The sequence below is a fragment of the Gossypium hirsutum genome, chromosome A01 (assembly GCF_007990345.1).
Source record: "Gossypium hirsutum isolate 1008001.06 chromosome A01, Gossypium_hirsutum_v2.1, whole genome shotgun sequence".
Taxonomy (NCBI): Eukaryota; Viridiplantae; Streptophyta; class Magnoliopsida; order Malvales; family Malvaceae; genus Gossypium; species Gossypium hirsutum.
This window is the reverse complement of record NC_053424.1, coordinates 21,585,310-21,603,507: the sequence shown is the minus strand read 5'-3', so window position 1 is coordinate 21,603,507 and position 18,198 is coordinate 21,585,310. Positions and strand designations below refer to the sequence as shown.

The 18,198-nt window shown below is 32.4% G+C and overlaps 2 protein-coding genes across 2 annotated transcripts; one reads left to right on the top strand and one right to left on the bottom strand.

Moving 5' to 3' along the window:
* The first annotated feature begins 923 nt into the window (after positions 1 to 923).
* On the top strand, positions 924 to 2,534 carry LOC107917089 (probable BOI-related E3 ubiquitin-protein ligase 2). The gene is made up of 2 exons (XM_016846475.2): positions 924 to 1,583; positions 1,688 to 2,534. Exons 1-2 carry the CDS (start codon positions 1,338 to 1,340, stop codon positions 2,210 to 2,212), a joined length of 771 nt encoding a protein of 256 aa, XP_016701964.2. The 5' UTR covers positions 924 to 1,337; the 3' UTR covers positions 2,213 to 2,534.
* A 9,419-nt stretch (positions 2,535 to 11,953) lies between these two features.
* Positions 11,954 to 14,766, bottom strand: LOC107916795 (GTPase-activating protein GYP7). Its single transcript, XM_016846167.2, has 5 exons — positions 14,323 to 14,766; positions 14,194 to 14,234; positions 14,033 to 14,101; positions 13,462 to 13,611; positions 11,954 to 13,079 (listed from the first exon to the last, which is right to left on the bottom strand). The coding sequence occupies exons 2-5, from the start codon at positions 14,197 to 14,199 to the stop codon at positions 13,008 to 13,010; spliced, it is 297 nt and encodes a 98-aa protein (XP_016701656.1). The 5' UTR covers positions 14,200 to 14,234; positions 14,323 to 14,766; the 3' UTR covers positions 11,954 to 13,007.
* Between the last annotated feature and the right edge of the window lie 3,432 nt (positions 14,767 to 18,198).

Below are 18,198 nucleotides of genomic sequence, written 5' to 3'. Positions count from 1 at the left end.
GAGATTTTGGTGTAGCTCTCATTTAGCTATTGCACAAACGAATCTGCAGCAGCCACCGCGTCCTCCGTTTCAAATGCAGTTTACCAGCGGGCAATGATTGCTTGAAAGACGTAACATGTTGCGCTCGCGGTTAAAACGTTGTGTGGCATTGTTTGTCAGTAAATCACCACAAATTCTCCAGAAAAGGTTTTTGTTGCTCATCAACTGTCCAGCTAGAATCACGTCCAGTCCTCTGAAGATAGGTTTATCATGGTAGGAGCAGGCATGAGGCCCCCAAGTGTTCGCATATTGAATGCGGTGGCGAATGGCCGATGCCCAGGTATTTGTTGAAAGTTGACAAAAAGCCTATCTAGGCGTTATCATTTTAAATTATATTTTTAAAGATTAAATTGATATCCATGAGTCTAAAAGGTCCAAGCAACGCAACCGATGCTTCCTGGATCCTGATGCCCCTAGGAGACTGGCAGCTGGGTTTACTATAGATGAGGTGACGTTTCTGGCCCAGACCACCAGTCTCGACCGCACTAACCTGAAAATTGCATTTCAGAACTCTTCATACCCCTTAACACAAATCGCAATTTGCAGACATCTGCATGGAAATTTTGTCGTTTTAACCGTAGATTATATTTATAGGAAGGTCATTAAAAAGACCGTAAAATATGAGCATAATTAAACTCAAGTTAGAAGATGATTTTCTTTTTTAAAAAGGATAAAATTAGTGATAAAAGAAGTGGGTTTTATTTATTGTTTCATTAGAGAATATGAAAACAACAGCTGACTGAGAGAATTAATGGGAACTATTATTCAGCCTTTTCCAATGACCCAAAAACTGACAAAATTCACCAAATTTCTGATTCCTTCGCCTCTATTCTATAACGTCTGACTCTTTCACGTCCCAATCCAGTGAATTTCCCTTTCAAAACCCACACATTTTTCCTTTTTCCGCTTTGTGAAAATCTCTTGAGCCGATACTTGTGTGACTTGCTGTCACAAAATCTGAATGTGTACGTCGTCGTTGTATCTCTCTCATAAGATTTTTGTCGGTTTTCCCACTCTATTTATAACCAACCACGGGTATCCTCCGCGATGGTCTGTCTATTTTCAGTTAAACCAGAGAACCCAAACCAACAAACAAGGCAAAGGTTATGCCGATTAAGAAATAAGTCTTAAGGAGGGCCTAATCTTTTTCTTTTCTAGCACTAAAACCTACCCCATTTTCATATCCTTCATGGTTACCAAGTAAGTGAATTTACGAAGGGCCAAGGGGGACTCTTTTTATTTTTATTTCTTGTAATGATGCTTTGCTTCGTTTTGATCAATACCTGGCGATAGTTATTATGGCTGTTCAAGCGCAGTTGTGTCGTGAAAAGATGGGTGTGCCCTTGCCCATGTGTGGCCTTCAGGATTGGATGGTAAACCCTGCACCTGCTGCTGCTCCATTCCAAGCCGGTTCTAGTCTTCAAGACGTTCCTTTTCATCCGCAACAAAACGCTCAGAACTTGGTTCCCATGGCAGTTTCTCAACCTATAGATGCTCAACTGGAGATTCAAAGGCAGGAAATTGATTGCTTTCTTCAGTTACGGGTAAGAAATCTATCATATCTTTTGTGTTTAACTGTTTTATTCAGGGTTTCAGTTTCACTGAAAATTCTTATTTTTCGTGTCATATATCTGGGCGGAAAACTCAGAATGAGAGGCTAAGATATGTATTACGAGAGCAAAGGAAGCAACAACAAATCATTCTGCTAAAGAGTATGGAATCAAAGGCCTTGTATTTGATGAAGCGAAAAGAAGAAGAGTTGGCACGAGCAACAAAGAAAAAGATGGAGCTTGAAGCCTGCTTAAGAAAACTGGAAATGGAAAGCGAGTCATGGCAAAGACTTGCAAAAGCAAATGAAGCGAAGGTTATGGATCTAAACAAAAGACTGGAACAAGTGAGAGAGAGCCTAATTTGGGTCAGCAGTTCAGCTGAAGATGAAGAATCCATTTATTATGGTTCGTGCGACAGAGATGAAGAAGAAAGAGACAATAACATTCAAGAAGAAGACAGCAAGAAAAAGATGGCTTGTAAGCACTGCAACACTAGGAGCTCATGCGTTCTGTTTTTACCTTGCAGACACCTTTGCTCCTGCAGCTCTTGTGAAGCATTTCTTGTTGCTTGTCCTGTCTGTGGATCTGTGAAGGAGGCAAGCATTAAGGTGTATTGGGTCTAACTCTTAACTCTTGCAACACTAGGAGTTCATGCGTTCTCTTTTTACCATGCAGACATCTTTGCTCCTGCAACTATTGTGAAGCATTTGTTGTTTGAATGAGGCAAGCATTAACGTGTTTTGGGTCTAACTCTTAAGTCTTACAAAGCAAACAAAAAAAAAAGAAAAAGAAAAAGAAATGAATGGTAGGGATAAGTTTTTGGTTTTGGGAGAAGCACACTTGTTCATAGGTGAACCTTCATCACGTGTTTTCGTTTGTATTTACTTTACTTACAGTAGTGGTTTGGTGAGTTCGGAACAAAAGAAAAAGGTGATGGTTTGGTGAGTATCTTCTTCAATCTTTACCTTTTCTGGGCTAATTACACTTTTCCTGATTTAGATTGCACCCACAAGGAAAATATAAAATACATAATTCTTTTAAAAGCCTAGATTTCTTTAATGAGATATTGATTTAGGTTCACGAGAAATGACAGCTCGCTTTAAGTTTAACAGTGTACCTTTTTTTTGTTTAACTGGCAGAAAAAAAAAGATTTGATAGCAAGGATTGGGAACTTTCCACCGCCATTAATGGTTTTTTTCGTTCTTCTTTTATCCAATGAATTATCAATTGAAGTGACAAGCTGTTAAAAGGGTCAAATGAAAATATAGAAAATTACGATTTGACTAACCTATAACCCTACATCATCTTTAGACAACACAGTTTAGTATTGCTTTTAAACACTTTTAATAAAAGTATTATTAAATAAACTATTTTAAGTTCTATAAAAGTGTTATTGAGAAAAAAAATATTTTAAAATTTTTAATTTTTGTTTAAAATCACTTTTAAAAATAATATTAAACTAAGCCTAATTCTTCACGTGGCAAAGATTAAATATCTTTCCAGGCCCATTTAGTTGTTCAAACATTAATAATTTCTTTGGTTTTTTTTTTATAGGTAGGCCATGAACTATATTTTGCTTACTCTAATTTAAAAAAATTATAAAATATCATAAATTTTTAGATGCAATTTATTAGCGTAAGAGTTCAGATTTTGATAAGAGGTGAGAAAATAAAATCGTTTGAATTTTAATTCGTAATATTTAAATTTATTTTATGAAAAAAGATTGAATTATAAAAAAATAAGGGAAAGAGAACTTTTTATTGATGTAGTCGAAATTTATACTATTTTAGTAAATTATATAAAATATGAATTTTTTGGTAAATTTTTTTATATTAATGGAATAAAAAATCTTTCTTAGGAGAGCAATAGGTTTTTATTTAAAATAATAAAAAATTATTTATCAAAATATAACATCTTTAAAATTATTTATCAAAATAATATGAAATGAATGCCAAAAATAGTGGCGGTGGTGGTGAGATTAGTTATTATAGTGGTGTGTTTACTTCCGGTGAGGTTAAAAATAGTAATAGTGGATGTGTGTTTGGATTCAAACACAGCTGTAGCGGTAAGATAAGAATAAAAAATAACCATTATAGACATTAGTTTACAATGTATTTATAATAAAATAAATAATTAAATTTATATTAATATTAATATTAAATAATATAACCTAAAATAAAATTGTATTTTTTATAAAATGATAATTAAAATATTAAAATCATATGCAATAAAATTTAAATATTTTAAATTATATTCATAATAAATAATAAAATACGTATAAATTATTTTATATTAAATAATAATTAAACTTTTATATTTATGACAATAAGTTTTTATATTTATTAAATTTTTATATAAAAATTATATAATAATATCTGATAATATTTTGCTTTCTATAAAACTCAAAAAAAAAAAGAACACCAAAGAACAAGGGTAATAAAGAAACTGACCTTAGCTTTTTCTCCACCGGCAACTTTGGCTCCAATGAAAATTGAGAGTAGTAGTGTGGTGAGAGTGCGGGTTTTTTATTAATATAATATAAAAAAACACTTAAATGGTACAAACCAAAAATAATATACCAAAATGGTACATCCAAGGTGGTGCCGCCTCTGGCAGTTGCGTGACCACCCTGGTTTCTAACATAATCAGTTAAAAAAAACATAAACAATAAAATAAAATAAAATATATATATACATGGATGTGCTAGAGGCGGTATTGGTGAAGCCTCTAGTAGAGGCAGCACTGATGAAGTCTCTGTCAGAGGCAACACCAGTTGTTGACATGGCACTGGCGGCACCCACACCCCCAAACCCCCATTTAAGCCCTCGGTGTTAAAAAGAAGACACACAGCAGTAAAAAAAAATTACAGAAGAAGAGATGGAGAAGAAAAGAAAGAAAGAAAGAAAAATTCCAGTAAAAAAATTATAGAAGAAGAGAGGGAGAAGAGAAGAGAAGAAATAAAAGGTATCTTCTTTTATGTTATTTTTAAATAGAATAGATTTATGATAAAAAAAATATATTGTTAGTATTATATAGTTTGTTTAGTGTTATTTTCATGTTTTGTTTTAAAAGTTATTTTGTTTATTGTGATTTTTTAGTAAGTTTTGTATTTAGATTAATTATGTGTTTATTGTGAATGTTATGTTTTAAATTTTTTTAATATATTTGAAAGTTTTTATGTTAGTAAAACTATTCTAAAGTAATTGTTAATTAGTGATAACAACTGAAAATATTTATGTCATACATATTGTTAGAAATGGCAATATATTTGGTATTGCCTGATGAGATAATAATTTTAGCACAAAGGGAGAAAGTTGATAAGATGATGAGAGAAGTGCAAGATTCCAAAAAGTATTGTGGAAGGGTCATGAAATGATTAGAAATAATGAAGTGCAACACTTAACCCTTAGAAGGACATTAATAGAATGGGAGCAACAAATTATTTTAGACGAACTTTGGAAGACATCGGTACCACGGACCTATTGGAATCTAGTTATAAACTTCGCGAAGTTTATAATCTCTTATAGAACAAGGAAAATAGCGAGACAAAGTATAGGTTCACGAAAGTTGACTGGGAAGCAAAATGTGTTGGACAAACCATGGATGATAAATTAGTTGTTAGGAAATTACCAAGAGAACTTGTATATTCAATACCCGTTATAAAGATTGAAGAACCAGAAGATCTCGAGGAATTTTCAAATTGGATTGTAGAAGATGAATATGAAGAGAATCAAGAATTTCTAAATTGGATTGTAGAGAATTTCCTAGATGAAGATACAGGATCAAAAATGGAAGAAAACGTATAACTGAATTTAAGTGGTTAAATGTAAAGATAACTGTTGTTCATGTACAAAATGGGAACTGAAAAACTCTGAGCTTATGAATGACAAAAATTGCATATCGATTAATTAATTTTTTATTTAAGTAATTTATTTGTTGTTCAAAATTATTTTGAGAAATTTTGTTTGTTTTTTAATAGATTGAGTGTTAAAGATGGATAATTAGTTTTTCGTATGCGTTTATTTCGATGGAATCATCTTGACAACAACCATTGGATGCATATTTGAATGTCGACAACAAATAGCAATGAGATTTAATAGAAATGTCCCGTTGAATGATATGAAGGGAAGGATTAACGCAAAAATTGTTGACGTTGCGGGAGAAGGATCTCGAAACTTTTCTACAAGTTTCCAGTTTCGACAGATTCCACCGAATTCACCAAAATAGAACTTGTAGACGATGAAGACATGGAGAAAATGATTGCTCTTTACTGTGGGAATGGGAGTGAAAAAAATGCACCGATTCACTTCTTTGTTAAGTTAGCCGATATGAAGCAAAATGAAGATCTCACTGAATATGATGAAGAACATGGAGCTCAAGAATCGTGCATGGTGGCTCCAATATCGTACGTTGATAGTGAATCGACTATACGTGGGATAGATATTGATCTTAATGTTACACCCGATATTGATGTGGTTGGTGATAATGGATACGATAGTAGTGATCCTTATGATCAAAAGGTCGATAGTGATAGTGATCCCGATGTGGAAGATTTCCCCGATGATATTGACGATAAAGACGTAAATGATGATGGAAACATTAACACATCTTTGGTCGGGAACCAGATGCGACGTATTGTGATACACAATAATCTTGGGCCACACATGTCGCTCATAGACCCCGACGCGATGCATGCAGCTGAGTTTCCAGAACACCCTGAAATAATTCCTGCTCATCGGTTGGCCATAAATTCCGATCCTGAGGAGTTATTCGTACGCCAGAGATTTGAAAGTAAAGAATAGTGCGTATTTTCTATTAAGCGGTATAGCACGAATATATCAGTGGATTACAAAGTTGCAGTGTCTAAACCGACATTATATATTGGGGAGTGTTGGAAGTCAGCGGAAGGCTGCAATTGGCGGGTACGAGCTACATTTATTCAAAATTCGTAGATGTGGGAGATACGCAAATTTGTTGGGCCTCACACATGCACATCAACATGTATGACAGAAGATCGTCGAAAACTTGATTCTAAAACTATCTATACGTGTATCATGCCAATGGTGAAATACATGCCGACTATTAAAGTTTTAGTACTGATTTCCGAAATGCAGGCACAATTTCAGTATTAAGTATCATATTGAAAGACGTGGATAGCTAAACAGATGAAAATTGAGCAATTTATGGGATTTCGATGCATCGTATAACGAGCTACAATGATGGATAGCCACTATGCGGGAGTGCATATCGATGACTGTATTGAGTTACAGACACGACCTTATTACAGCCTGGATGACCAACTACAGCCGAGAAAAAAAATTTTCCATCAGATGTTCTGGACATTTGATCCATGTGTGCGCGCATTTCCCTACTGCAAGCCGTTTGTGTAAGTAGATGGGACCTGGCTATATTGAAAATATACACAGATCTTACTTCTTGTAGTTGCTCAAGACAACAATAGGAACATGCTCCTAATAACATTTGCCATCGTAGATAAGGAGAACATGGAATCGTGAGAATTCTTCCTTACCAACCTGCGAGGTATGTTATTAGCAACGATAATATTTGCATCATCTCCTATAGAGGGAAATGATTAACTGCCGCCATTAGGCGTTCTGGTGTACCATGGAAATCCGTTTACTACATCCGACACATCGCGACTAACTTCCATCAAGATTATAAGAATGCAGACTGGAAGAGACAAGTTGTGAAAATGAGTAAATGATTACCTTCTTTTTTCAATAAAAGTTATAATGTTTTAGGGCAATACTGTAACTTATCTTTTCTTAATACATATACAGTGCACGAGCTAGAGCCACACATTTTTCGTCAAAGAATGACTCGACTTAAGAGTGACATTGTAATGACCCAAAATTCACGGGCATCAGAAAAGTACATTAACGAGCCTCCGTCTTAGTAAATTGAGTTCAAAAATAATTACTAGAAATATTTATGAGTTTAGCGATATGTTTAATTAGGTTTAAATTAGGTAAATTTAGCTTAATTTAGAGTAATTAGTAAAAAGGACTAAATTAAATAAAGAATAAAAGTCTAATTATAAATTAATAGGAAATAATAAGGACCAAATAGGCAATTAAGCCTATTTGGGAAGATGAGGCGGCAAAAGGAGTAAAAATCTAAGATTTTTTTTTAAAAACAATGATAATATAAATATTTAATTTAGTTATAAATTTTATTAAATCAATTTAAAATAATTAGATTTTTTTTATGATAATAAAGTATGATTTTGACAAGTGGATGGTAAAAAAAATAAAATAAAATAAATAAAAATGTAATAATAATAAGCATACACTTGTAACATGATTACATGTTTTCTTATTGATTAAGTAGAAAATATTTATATATTATATATAAATAAATTATTATAATATATTATTAGTAACTAAAAAAAATAAAAGAAATAGAATAAACAAAAGAAACAAAAGAACAAAGAAAAGAAAACAGAAAGCAATCGAAAAACAGGGGAAGAAAAAGGAAAGAAAAGAAAATGGGAAAATTAGGATTTTAAAGCTTCAAGGTTGTTTGGTAAGCTAAATTTAGTCCTTTTCTCTTAAATTTAATGTTTTAGAAGTCTTAAAACAAGGTTTTGATGAAATTAATTTGATAGTTTGAAAGTTTATGAGCTTTTAAACAAAGTTCACGTTGAAGAAAAAGAAGAATTAGGGGTTTAATTGAATGAATTTTAAGTTAGAAATTGAAAAAGGGATTAAATTGTAAAAGAAGCTATAAGTTTTGTGTTTTAGGAAATTAAATTGAAAGAAATTTTAAATTAGGGTTTTATAATGAACATTAGATTGTTAGGGTGAACATGGAAGGAAATTGAGTAGAAATGAAGTATAAATTAAGTTAAACAAATAAAAGAGTTAATTAGGATTAAATGGGAATTAGGGAATAAATTGAATAAAAATTCAATTAATTATTAAATTAATGCTGTAATTAATAATGTAAATTGTTATTATTATTTTTTTCGTAGCTAACAAGGAAAACGAGGCATCGACATCCAAAGGAAAAGAAAAGATCGTTGAGGAGTAAACTTGTATTCCAGGTTTGTATTACTATAACTCAAACTATTTACTAAATGTATACTGAATTTATAGTTATGTAATAATTAAGTTAAGGTAAGTAATATATTTGAAATCAAATATGAGTATGTGTGAAATTTTATTTATATATGAATTAAGATAATAGATGTTTGAATTGATTATGAATTGAAAAATTTGTGTAAATGAAGTTGAAATTGGAAAAGTAAAATAATACCCTATTAACTTGTCAGACTAGATTTGATACAAATGGCATGCCATTGGATTTGTGATGTGATGAGGAGATTGTAGTTCGGCCGAGAAGATGTTTTTGTTATTATATACTTCGGTTTATCCGAAGAGGCATTTAATGCCTTACTGTGTGTTATGGAGGATTTATAATATTCCGGGTGTGTTTGGGTTGGACATTCTGGTGTGTTTGGGTGGAATCCGCGTATCTGTTAGAGTCCGAGCCTTGTTAATAGGGCAAATAATTGAAATAAAATTTTAAAAAAATGAGATTAATTGTTTTGGCACCATTGAAAAGTATGAGAAAGAATGTATGAACTAAATTATGAATTGAATTGGTATGTGAAAAATGAAATATGAATTTAAGATTTATGAAGTAATATAATTATATATATAATTAGTTTAAATGATTATAAAATTTATGGTTGATGTTAGTAAATTATTAATGTTAAATAGTCTTGATTTATAGTAATACCACTGAGTATGAAATACTCAGCGTACGGTTGTTTCCGTGCGCAGGTCATTAGAGTTTCGAATTCGGTCTAGCATCCAAAACAAACCCGACTCCAACAAGAAGATTTTGGTGATGTATTTCTTCCTTTTGTTAAGTGGCATGTACTAGGTAGTTGAATATAAATTATGTATATACATTAAGTTAAATGATTTTGGTTGTATATAAATGATTATAATGTTTTGGATTATGAATATGATATAGAGTTATGAAATGGTAGATTTGGTATTAAATAATTGAAACGAAATAAATATTATTAATTATACATATATACTAACATGTTATATTGTTTAAACTAAGGTATTAAATTATTATTTTAATATAAATTGGATGTAATTGAGTATACTTAATCATTGGTTGGAGTATTGATATTGGATTGTTTTGGGTTTAAAGTTTGCAAGGGGTTTTATGTAAAAATAAGCGGAAATGTTGTCAAAATTTTTAAAAAAAATTAAATTACGAAAAATTTTCAGAGAATTTTAACAAGTTTCGTTTCACTTTTAAATTTACGTTTTGGCTTCGAGCGTCTATTATTAGGACTTAACTATTATATTATACTATGAATATTATTATTTATTTGTGAATTATTTTTTAAGTTGTCTGATATGTCTGGTAATGCCTCGTAACCCTATTCCGGCGACGTTTTGGGGTTAAAGGGGTGTTACAGACATGGAGGGTCAAACGAACACATCTTTCCGATAGTGGTTGGGAACTATGGAGTCGTGGCAATGGGCTCAAATTTTTTACGAGGGCTTTTGTTATGGTCAAAAGACCACAAACTTAGTGGAGAGGGTTAACGCTGTGTTGTTGAAAACACAACATCTTTCGATTTCATTTTTCTTCTCAGCTACATTCTACAGGTTGGCTACCTTGATGCCAAGAATGAGTCAGCAACAAGTCAACTAGATTGAGGAGGGACACGTGTTTGTCAAAGATGTCAGGGATGCAATGGTTGCAAACAGTCGGATGGCGAGGTCGATGAATGCAGAAATATATTCATGACGCCTTGAAACGTTTCGTGTTACGGAGACCATCGGTCGTCGACCCGGTATACCACCTAAGTCCTATAGAGTTGATCTCCAGAACAGACGATGCGATGGTAAGAGGTTCCAAACACCTTATTATCCATGTGCGCATGTCGTGGCAGTGTGTGCTAAAGTAAACCTTAATGTTGAACAATTTGTCGATGATGTGTACACACTCGAGCGCACGTACGTGTGTGGGAAAATGAGTTCCCCGTCCTGCCTGACCTGTCTACGTGGGAGGTGTCTCCGACAACTTTCGAGCTTGTCCCAGACAGAGGACTACGCAAGAATCCGAGAGGTCATCCGCAATCATCTAGAATCTGTAATGAAATAGACATTAGGGAGAAATTTGACGGTAAGCGTTATGGATTATGTAGGTTAGCTGGTCATAATCGGAGTAAATGCCTGCAGCAAAACTATCATGTTGGACAATCGTCACGATCGGGTAGAAGTTAAACTTATGTTGTAATGTATTTAATTTATATAAAAAAAATTATATTGCAAAGTTTGTTCCAATTAGGTTAATGTTGTAATGTATTTAATTAATGTTCCAATTAGATTAATTTATTTAATTAGATTAATATTGTAATGTATTTAAAGTTTGTTCCAATTTATATTACAAGACTAAGTTTGTTACAAGTTTTAGGGCACGTTTGGTTCACTGGAATGGAATAGGGCTGTAATGGAATAGGGCTGTAATAGAATAGGACTGTAATAAGTAATTCAATTGTTTAGTTGAATGCAATGGAATAGAACTATAATAGTATTATTGTGTTTGGTTGAATGGAATAGATATGTAATAGAATAAAGAAAAAAACTAAAATGACTATATTACCCTTAGGAGAATTTTTTTTAGATATGAATATTAAAGTTTAATAAGATTATTATTAAATATAATTTAATAAAAATAAAAAAATAATTTAATCATATTTTAATATAATTATTATTAAATATAATTTAATAACAATTCTTAATATAATTATTTTTTATATTAAATTATACTAAAATGTTTTTTATTTTTATATTTAATTATATTAAAACTTTTAAAAATTCTATTTACTATATTTTAAAATAGTACACTATTATTTGAATGCATTACTTCTCAATTTATCTCAATTTTATGATTTCAACTAAAATTTCATTTGTTATTTATATAATTTTTATATAAAACTTTTTACCTGTGTTATAATCTAAAATTAATTAATTGTATTAAACACAAAATTTTTATTACAAATAAAAGAAAAAGTCACAAAGCATCCAAAAGAAAAATAACATCTTTTATTTTTCTTTTTTCAACCAAAAGAAACAAAAAAATGTTTGTTTATCTACATTATAAGGTGACGTTAATGAGAAAGTTTTGCATTAATGATTGCTTTAAAGGAAATGATTAAACAAATTATACCAAATGATATAACCCCAAAAGGCTCAAGATTTGGTAATTGAAGTTTCCCTGGAATTGCCAATTTATCTGCTTAGTTACTTTGTCCACCAAATCCCAATGCTCTATAACAATACTCCCTCAACAACTTTGCCAACAGGTTCAATATCGAAGAGATAAATACAATTTATTCTAATTGTTGAATAAAATAATACAAAATTCATTCAACTCTACACATCATCAGTAATGGTAAGATTATTATACCACAAGAGTACCTTTGAAAAACTCAACACCAAGGTTTTTTGCAACAAAATTGAGGTCTCTCAAAACTGTGAACTTGTTCATCTTGTTGAGCCAACAAGCTTTTAGTGTAAGAACTAAGCTACTCCAGGCAAGCCAAAAGTATTTGCAAGGAATATCAATGGGATATTGATAGGCATATAACTTAAGTCTAACACAAAACTAGAATACAAGAAAGTGAAGTTGAAATAAAACTGACACTAGCATAAGGATACTATTCTACTTTACATGAGCCATTTCAACTGGTACGATTGAAAATAGGAATGTGAGAGCAAGAAATATGTGCAGCGCATTATTAAAGGAAAATGTAGCCTAAAATGAATGTTGGCAAGGAAGGAAATGTAAGGAACTATCAAGTCCTAGAGCCTGACCTTTTAAAGTGTATCAGAATCCAGCAAAAACAAAAGAAATAATTCAAGCAGTCATTCTGCTCGAAATATTTGTGCAGAGGTCTATCTAGCAACTCCACCAGCTGAAAAAAGTAGTACAGTTCAAAATTAGAGACCAAATCTCTGTTCATGATATGGATTTACTTGGTTTAGCCATTTATAAATTCTTTGTCAGAAAATATAGTGTCATGATACCATTTAATCTTCTTTATGCTGTTTATGGGCAAGGGAGAAGTGGGTTAGCTAGTTATAAACTACTTTATGTTGTTTCCTTCCCAGGAATACAAATGACATCCAAAGATCTCCAAGAAGAAACGTTACTTTGATGACTTCTATTTAAGGACTGATGAAACCAAAAGTGGTTATATTATACCAGTGTCTATATCATAGTTGTTAACTCAAGAAAAGGATGGGAAATATGATGCTCTATTCTCATCAAAACATGTAATCTTTCACAATAAAACAAAAGTTCTGAGGCCAGCTATATCATCATATGGAAGTCTCCCAAAAAGCCGCACCACAAACTCTAATTTAGAGTTTGAAGCTTTACAAACTCAAATTGGATCCATATCATATCAAAGGCTGAAATTTCAGGGAGCTGCACAAGATGAAGAAGAATAAAAAATTTTAATAATTAAAGAAGTCTCCAAAACAATTGCCAGAATTCTCTGACCAACTGACACACTTACAAAGTTAAACGGTCTTAATTATACAGAAACTTATGGTCAAGAATTCTGAACATAAACACTATTGCCCTTTTCTAAAATAGATGAGGAGAAAATTTAACCCCATGCCAAAAGAGACAACAGAGGCAGGAGGTTGTTGGAAGTTATATAAAGCATGAGATTACCATTAAACAGTCATATCCCAAAGTTTAGACCAAGGAAAAAGGTCTTGGTCATTTTGACATAAAACATAATAAATCCATCACTTAAGCATGTTTGTGTGTGTGAGTGTGCGTCTGTGAAAGAGAGAGAGACCTTAGATAATGCAAAAAGCTGAGAATGCATGCCGTTTTGATCACGATTAAAATTGGGCCCAAAGCGTTCTATTAGTGCCACAAAACACCAAAATGATTCTGACTCATCCTTCATCACAAACAAAATTGCAGATAGCAGATAGCTCATCCCCTGTAAGAAAGGAAAAGATGAAGCACACAACCACATAGAAAAAAAGTGCCACAATGTACATAAAACTTCTGAGAAATTCATGCATTAGAAATAAAAACAAGCTATAAGCCTAAACATTTACACGCCTGATCAAATAATCTACAACAAAATGTAGAAACTGGAATACGAAAATTGCACTCTGATGTGCGTCTCTACGTGTGTATGTGTCTCTATTTTGTTAGAATCATGTAAAGATAAACAGAATGCATTCAAAACATACAAATAGCTATCTCTTCGACATGGTAAAATTTAAAAGGAGAGAAGAAAATATCAAAATAAATCATCATCTAAGGACAAAAGCCTCACAATATTTTGCAACTAAATTATGGCATGTAATGAAGAAAACAAAATTATAACATACATGAGCCATTTCAGTTAATACCTTACCACCGTGTTGTTTTAGCTCAGACATATCATCAAAATATCCTCTATTCAATTCATCAGCACTGCCCTAAATTAAATTAAAACAATTATTTATATTAAATTTCATGGAAAAAAGAGCACCTAACAAAATTTCAATAAAGAAACAAAGCTTAAACTTACAGTCATGCTCGTTCTTTCTCGACTTGTTCCTTGCTTGCAAGCTGCACACACAAGAAAAAAAGTTAGAAAGAACTATAACTTAAAAAATCAAATACTTTAGAGTTAAAAAAGGGGAGATGGAGGAATTGCCTTGTAAATATCGAAGAAGCGAATGGATGATTTTGAAGCGAAATGTTGAGGATGTGAAGGGGAAATCTTTGGGTCATGACTTAGGAGGTATTGACAATTTGGAATCGAAGCTCGTGCCCAGTTTATCACTCGGTTTACCCTCAACATTTTTAGTTTTCGATTTAGATTTCAATTCCCCTTCTAAGAACCCTCTTGCTCTTTCCAGCAATCGATGGAATTTTATAGATCAAAAACAAGAAATGAAAGAGAGGAAAAGAAAAACTCTATTGAGAGAAAGAAAAAGAAAGCAGAAAAAAGAGGCAGAAAAATTGGAAGAGAGGAATATAGAAGGAACGGAGGGAGAAAGTGGGGAGCGTTTCAGGTGAGAAAATGGGAGAGGGCAAAGTGGGGAGAGTTTTTGTGGTGATGGTCTCCTTAAACACCGAATCAGTATTCGGTGGTGAGGAAACAGAATAGAAATCAGGCAATTTTACTGTTTAGACCTGTAATGGAATAAGCCCGTATTAGGGAATTCCATTGAACCAAACAGGTGTTTAGGGTGGGCCCATGGAATAGAGTTGTAATGCTATTACATTGAACCAAACATGTTATTAGTGTTTTAATGTTCAAAATGTCCAAATTAATGTAATTTACGTTATGGTCAAATTTTGTTCCACTTTTCAAAGCTCCAATTAATCTAATTAAATATATACAAAAAACTACAAACTTTTTAATATCAAAACCCAAGAAACCCTTAAAATTGACAGATCGATGGAGTGGTCCAGGAGTATATTTCTGCGGAGGTTGACGTTCACGTTGTGGGTAATTGTGACGACCAACATCCTCTTCAGTCGCAGGTGAGGGTGTCTGATACATGGAAGAAAAATCATATGGCTCGAATGGCATCGATGAACTTGAGCCGGGAGGAATGTCATGCTGCGATGGATACAACCTAAGAGGAGTAGAATACTGCGGTGGATATGGGCCGAGGTTCGTGCTATACTGCAGTGGATACGACCTAAAGATATCAAACCCGTAACGGTATCCGCCCCCTGATGAGTCCGAAAAATAGTCATTGCCCAGCAAATCTGGATGATAAGAAGTATCAGCCAAATGTGAATACGATCGCTCAGGATCGACCTTCTACTGTGGCTCGGGCTCTATATTGACCACTGGCCCGTATGCCTCAGGTCATTGCACGTGCGGGGGGACTGCAGTCGACTGCCCACCAAGTAAATATAGCTTTCCTATACTAGAGTACCATTGTATGTACTCTAATGATGCTTGCAAATCGAAAGATATATCCATCTGAGGTCTTCGAGCCATTCGATTATCCCACACCGCAATATATTTTTGGTGCACAACCCCCTAATGACTTCCATGTTTTCCTCTCTTGTTGATGTCGTGAACCTTCCCCACCTGCTTTGGTGGATCCGGGATATACTGAATGCTACCAAACTGTCGTAGTATTCGATCTCCGTAGTACCACTCAACTACATTGAAATTGATAATTGGTGCGTTAGTGCACCACAATTGAGAATCAACGTAGGCAGACGAGGGTATAATAGCCACAATTTCTGGTCTACGATATGGCATTCATATAAATTGCACGATTAATACCATGGTTAAAATTTAACACGGTTCGAGTAAGATATACAAAGTAATTACATGTCACGAATCTTGGAATAGGTTACCCCTTCCCCGACATGTTGTTCAATCATCAAACGATATATCAGGACAATGTATGACCTCCCGATACCTGAATAAATACTCTATCTATGAAAACAATTTTTAAGTAAATATAGTATCATTAGAATAGTAAAGAAATTGTCAATTAATAATAAGTTAAATTTTATCATCTGTTAACTAGTGGAAATACATATGGTTGGTGACTAATCGATGCTAAGAATGGCATCCGATAAAGAGCCCATGACTGCAACCATACAAGGCATCCGCCTATGTCTATGCCATCAGGCTTTGTCGTCCGACAAAGCTCAAGATACAACATAGCCAGAACTGTGGAACCCCAACTATACGAGCGAACATTAGGCAAATCAGCTAATAGAGGTGAATACTGGAGATGAACCCTATTGTTGTTCGCATTGGGAATCAGTACACCTCCTATAATATGCATAATGTACGCTCGAGCTGCGCACATCAACTCTTCTTCAGTGGCATTAATTGATAAATGCTCAAAATTGGCTTTCAGCCATGTAAATTTCAAATTTGAAAAATTGGACTTATCATCGCCGGGCGAGGCTCCTAGTAGGTTATAACAAAGTGCAGCCGACTCAACTATCGCACTTATGCCCGTTACGGCACTCCCGTCGATTGGGAGCCCAAAGTGCAATGCAACATCCTCCAGAGTGATAGTGCACTCCCCACACAGCAAATGAAAAATGTGGGTCTCCGAGCGCCAACGCTCGACCAAGGGCAGATAATAAATCATACCGCAAATCGAACGTCCGGGTTAATGCTGCGGACTCGAATCTAGCTAGCTCCAAGTAGGGCATCAGTCGTGCATCCGAGGAATATCCTAAACCATTCAACTGGCCCCTTAATGCGCGGTAAAGGCCCTGACAGTGTTAAATTCGAGAAAATAGTTATAATAACATAATTTATTTCCTTAAATTACTTAGATCTTTTTTTTAATGGAACCAGTGATTAATAAATAACAATATATTACCATATTATTAACTGTGTCAGATATGTGAGGATCTTTCCTAATCAATGAAGCCATTGCGATGCCTGCAATTTCAAAATAAATTTCGGTTATTAATTTTAACGTTTGATGGATTTTAAATTTGTATTAGAATAACTAAATTTTATATATTGCTTTTAATTACAAAAAAATACCAAACAGTTTTTTCGACTTCTTTTTTGCTATACTACATTAAAAAATAAATATATCCAACTCAAATACAAATATTTTTATTATTATTTTAAAATAATAATAAGTAAAATATTTTGGTTTAAAATATAATATATATAATATACCCGGCATGTAGTTCAATATATTTTAAATTAATTTTTATTTAATAATAATAATGTGAGATATGCAATAATAAATAAAAAACATGATAAGTTGTTCAATATTATTTTAAAATATATTATAATATGTAATTAAATTCCTTGGGAAATAAAAAAGATGGGAAAACAAGGAGGGGTTATGTTGCAATATTCTTAATTTTTTTTTGTTCGGTGATGTTGGCCCTTTGTTGGTTTTTTTTTCGGATTTTATTTTTTAAAATATACTTATTTTATATTTATTTTTTTATTATTTTAGTACATAATGTTTCAAATATATTATTTAATTGTTTTTATATTAATTTAATAAATAACTCTGATTTTGGCCATTTGTTGATAATTTTTTTATTTTTGGATTTCATTTTTTAAAATATACTATTTTCGTATTTTATTTTTTTATATTATTTTAGTACATAATGTTTCAAATGTATTGTTTAAGTGTTTTTTATATTAATTTAATAAATAACCTTGATTTTGACATTTTTTGTTATTTTTTATTTTCAGATTTTATCTTTTAAAATATACTATTTTCGTATTTTATTTTTTATATTATTTTAGTACATAGTATTTTAAATTTATTATTTTAGTGTTTTTTTATATTAATTTAGTAAATAACCCTGATTTTGGCCCTTTGTTTGTATTTTTTTAAGTTTTTGGATTTTATTTTTTAAAATATACTATTTTCGTATTTTATTTTTATTTTTTTAGTAAAAAAACCCGCCAGCACCACTTTCCCCAAAAAAATTATTTCTTTTGTATTTTATTTCTTTTCATATTTTATTTTTTCATTAAGATATTTTTTTAGTATTTTATTTTTTATACTATTTTTGTAAAAGGTTTAAAACCCCATCACATAAAAAATAAAACACT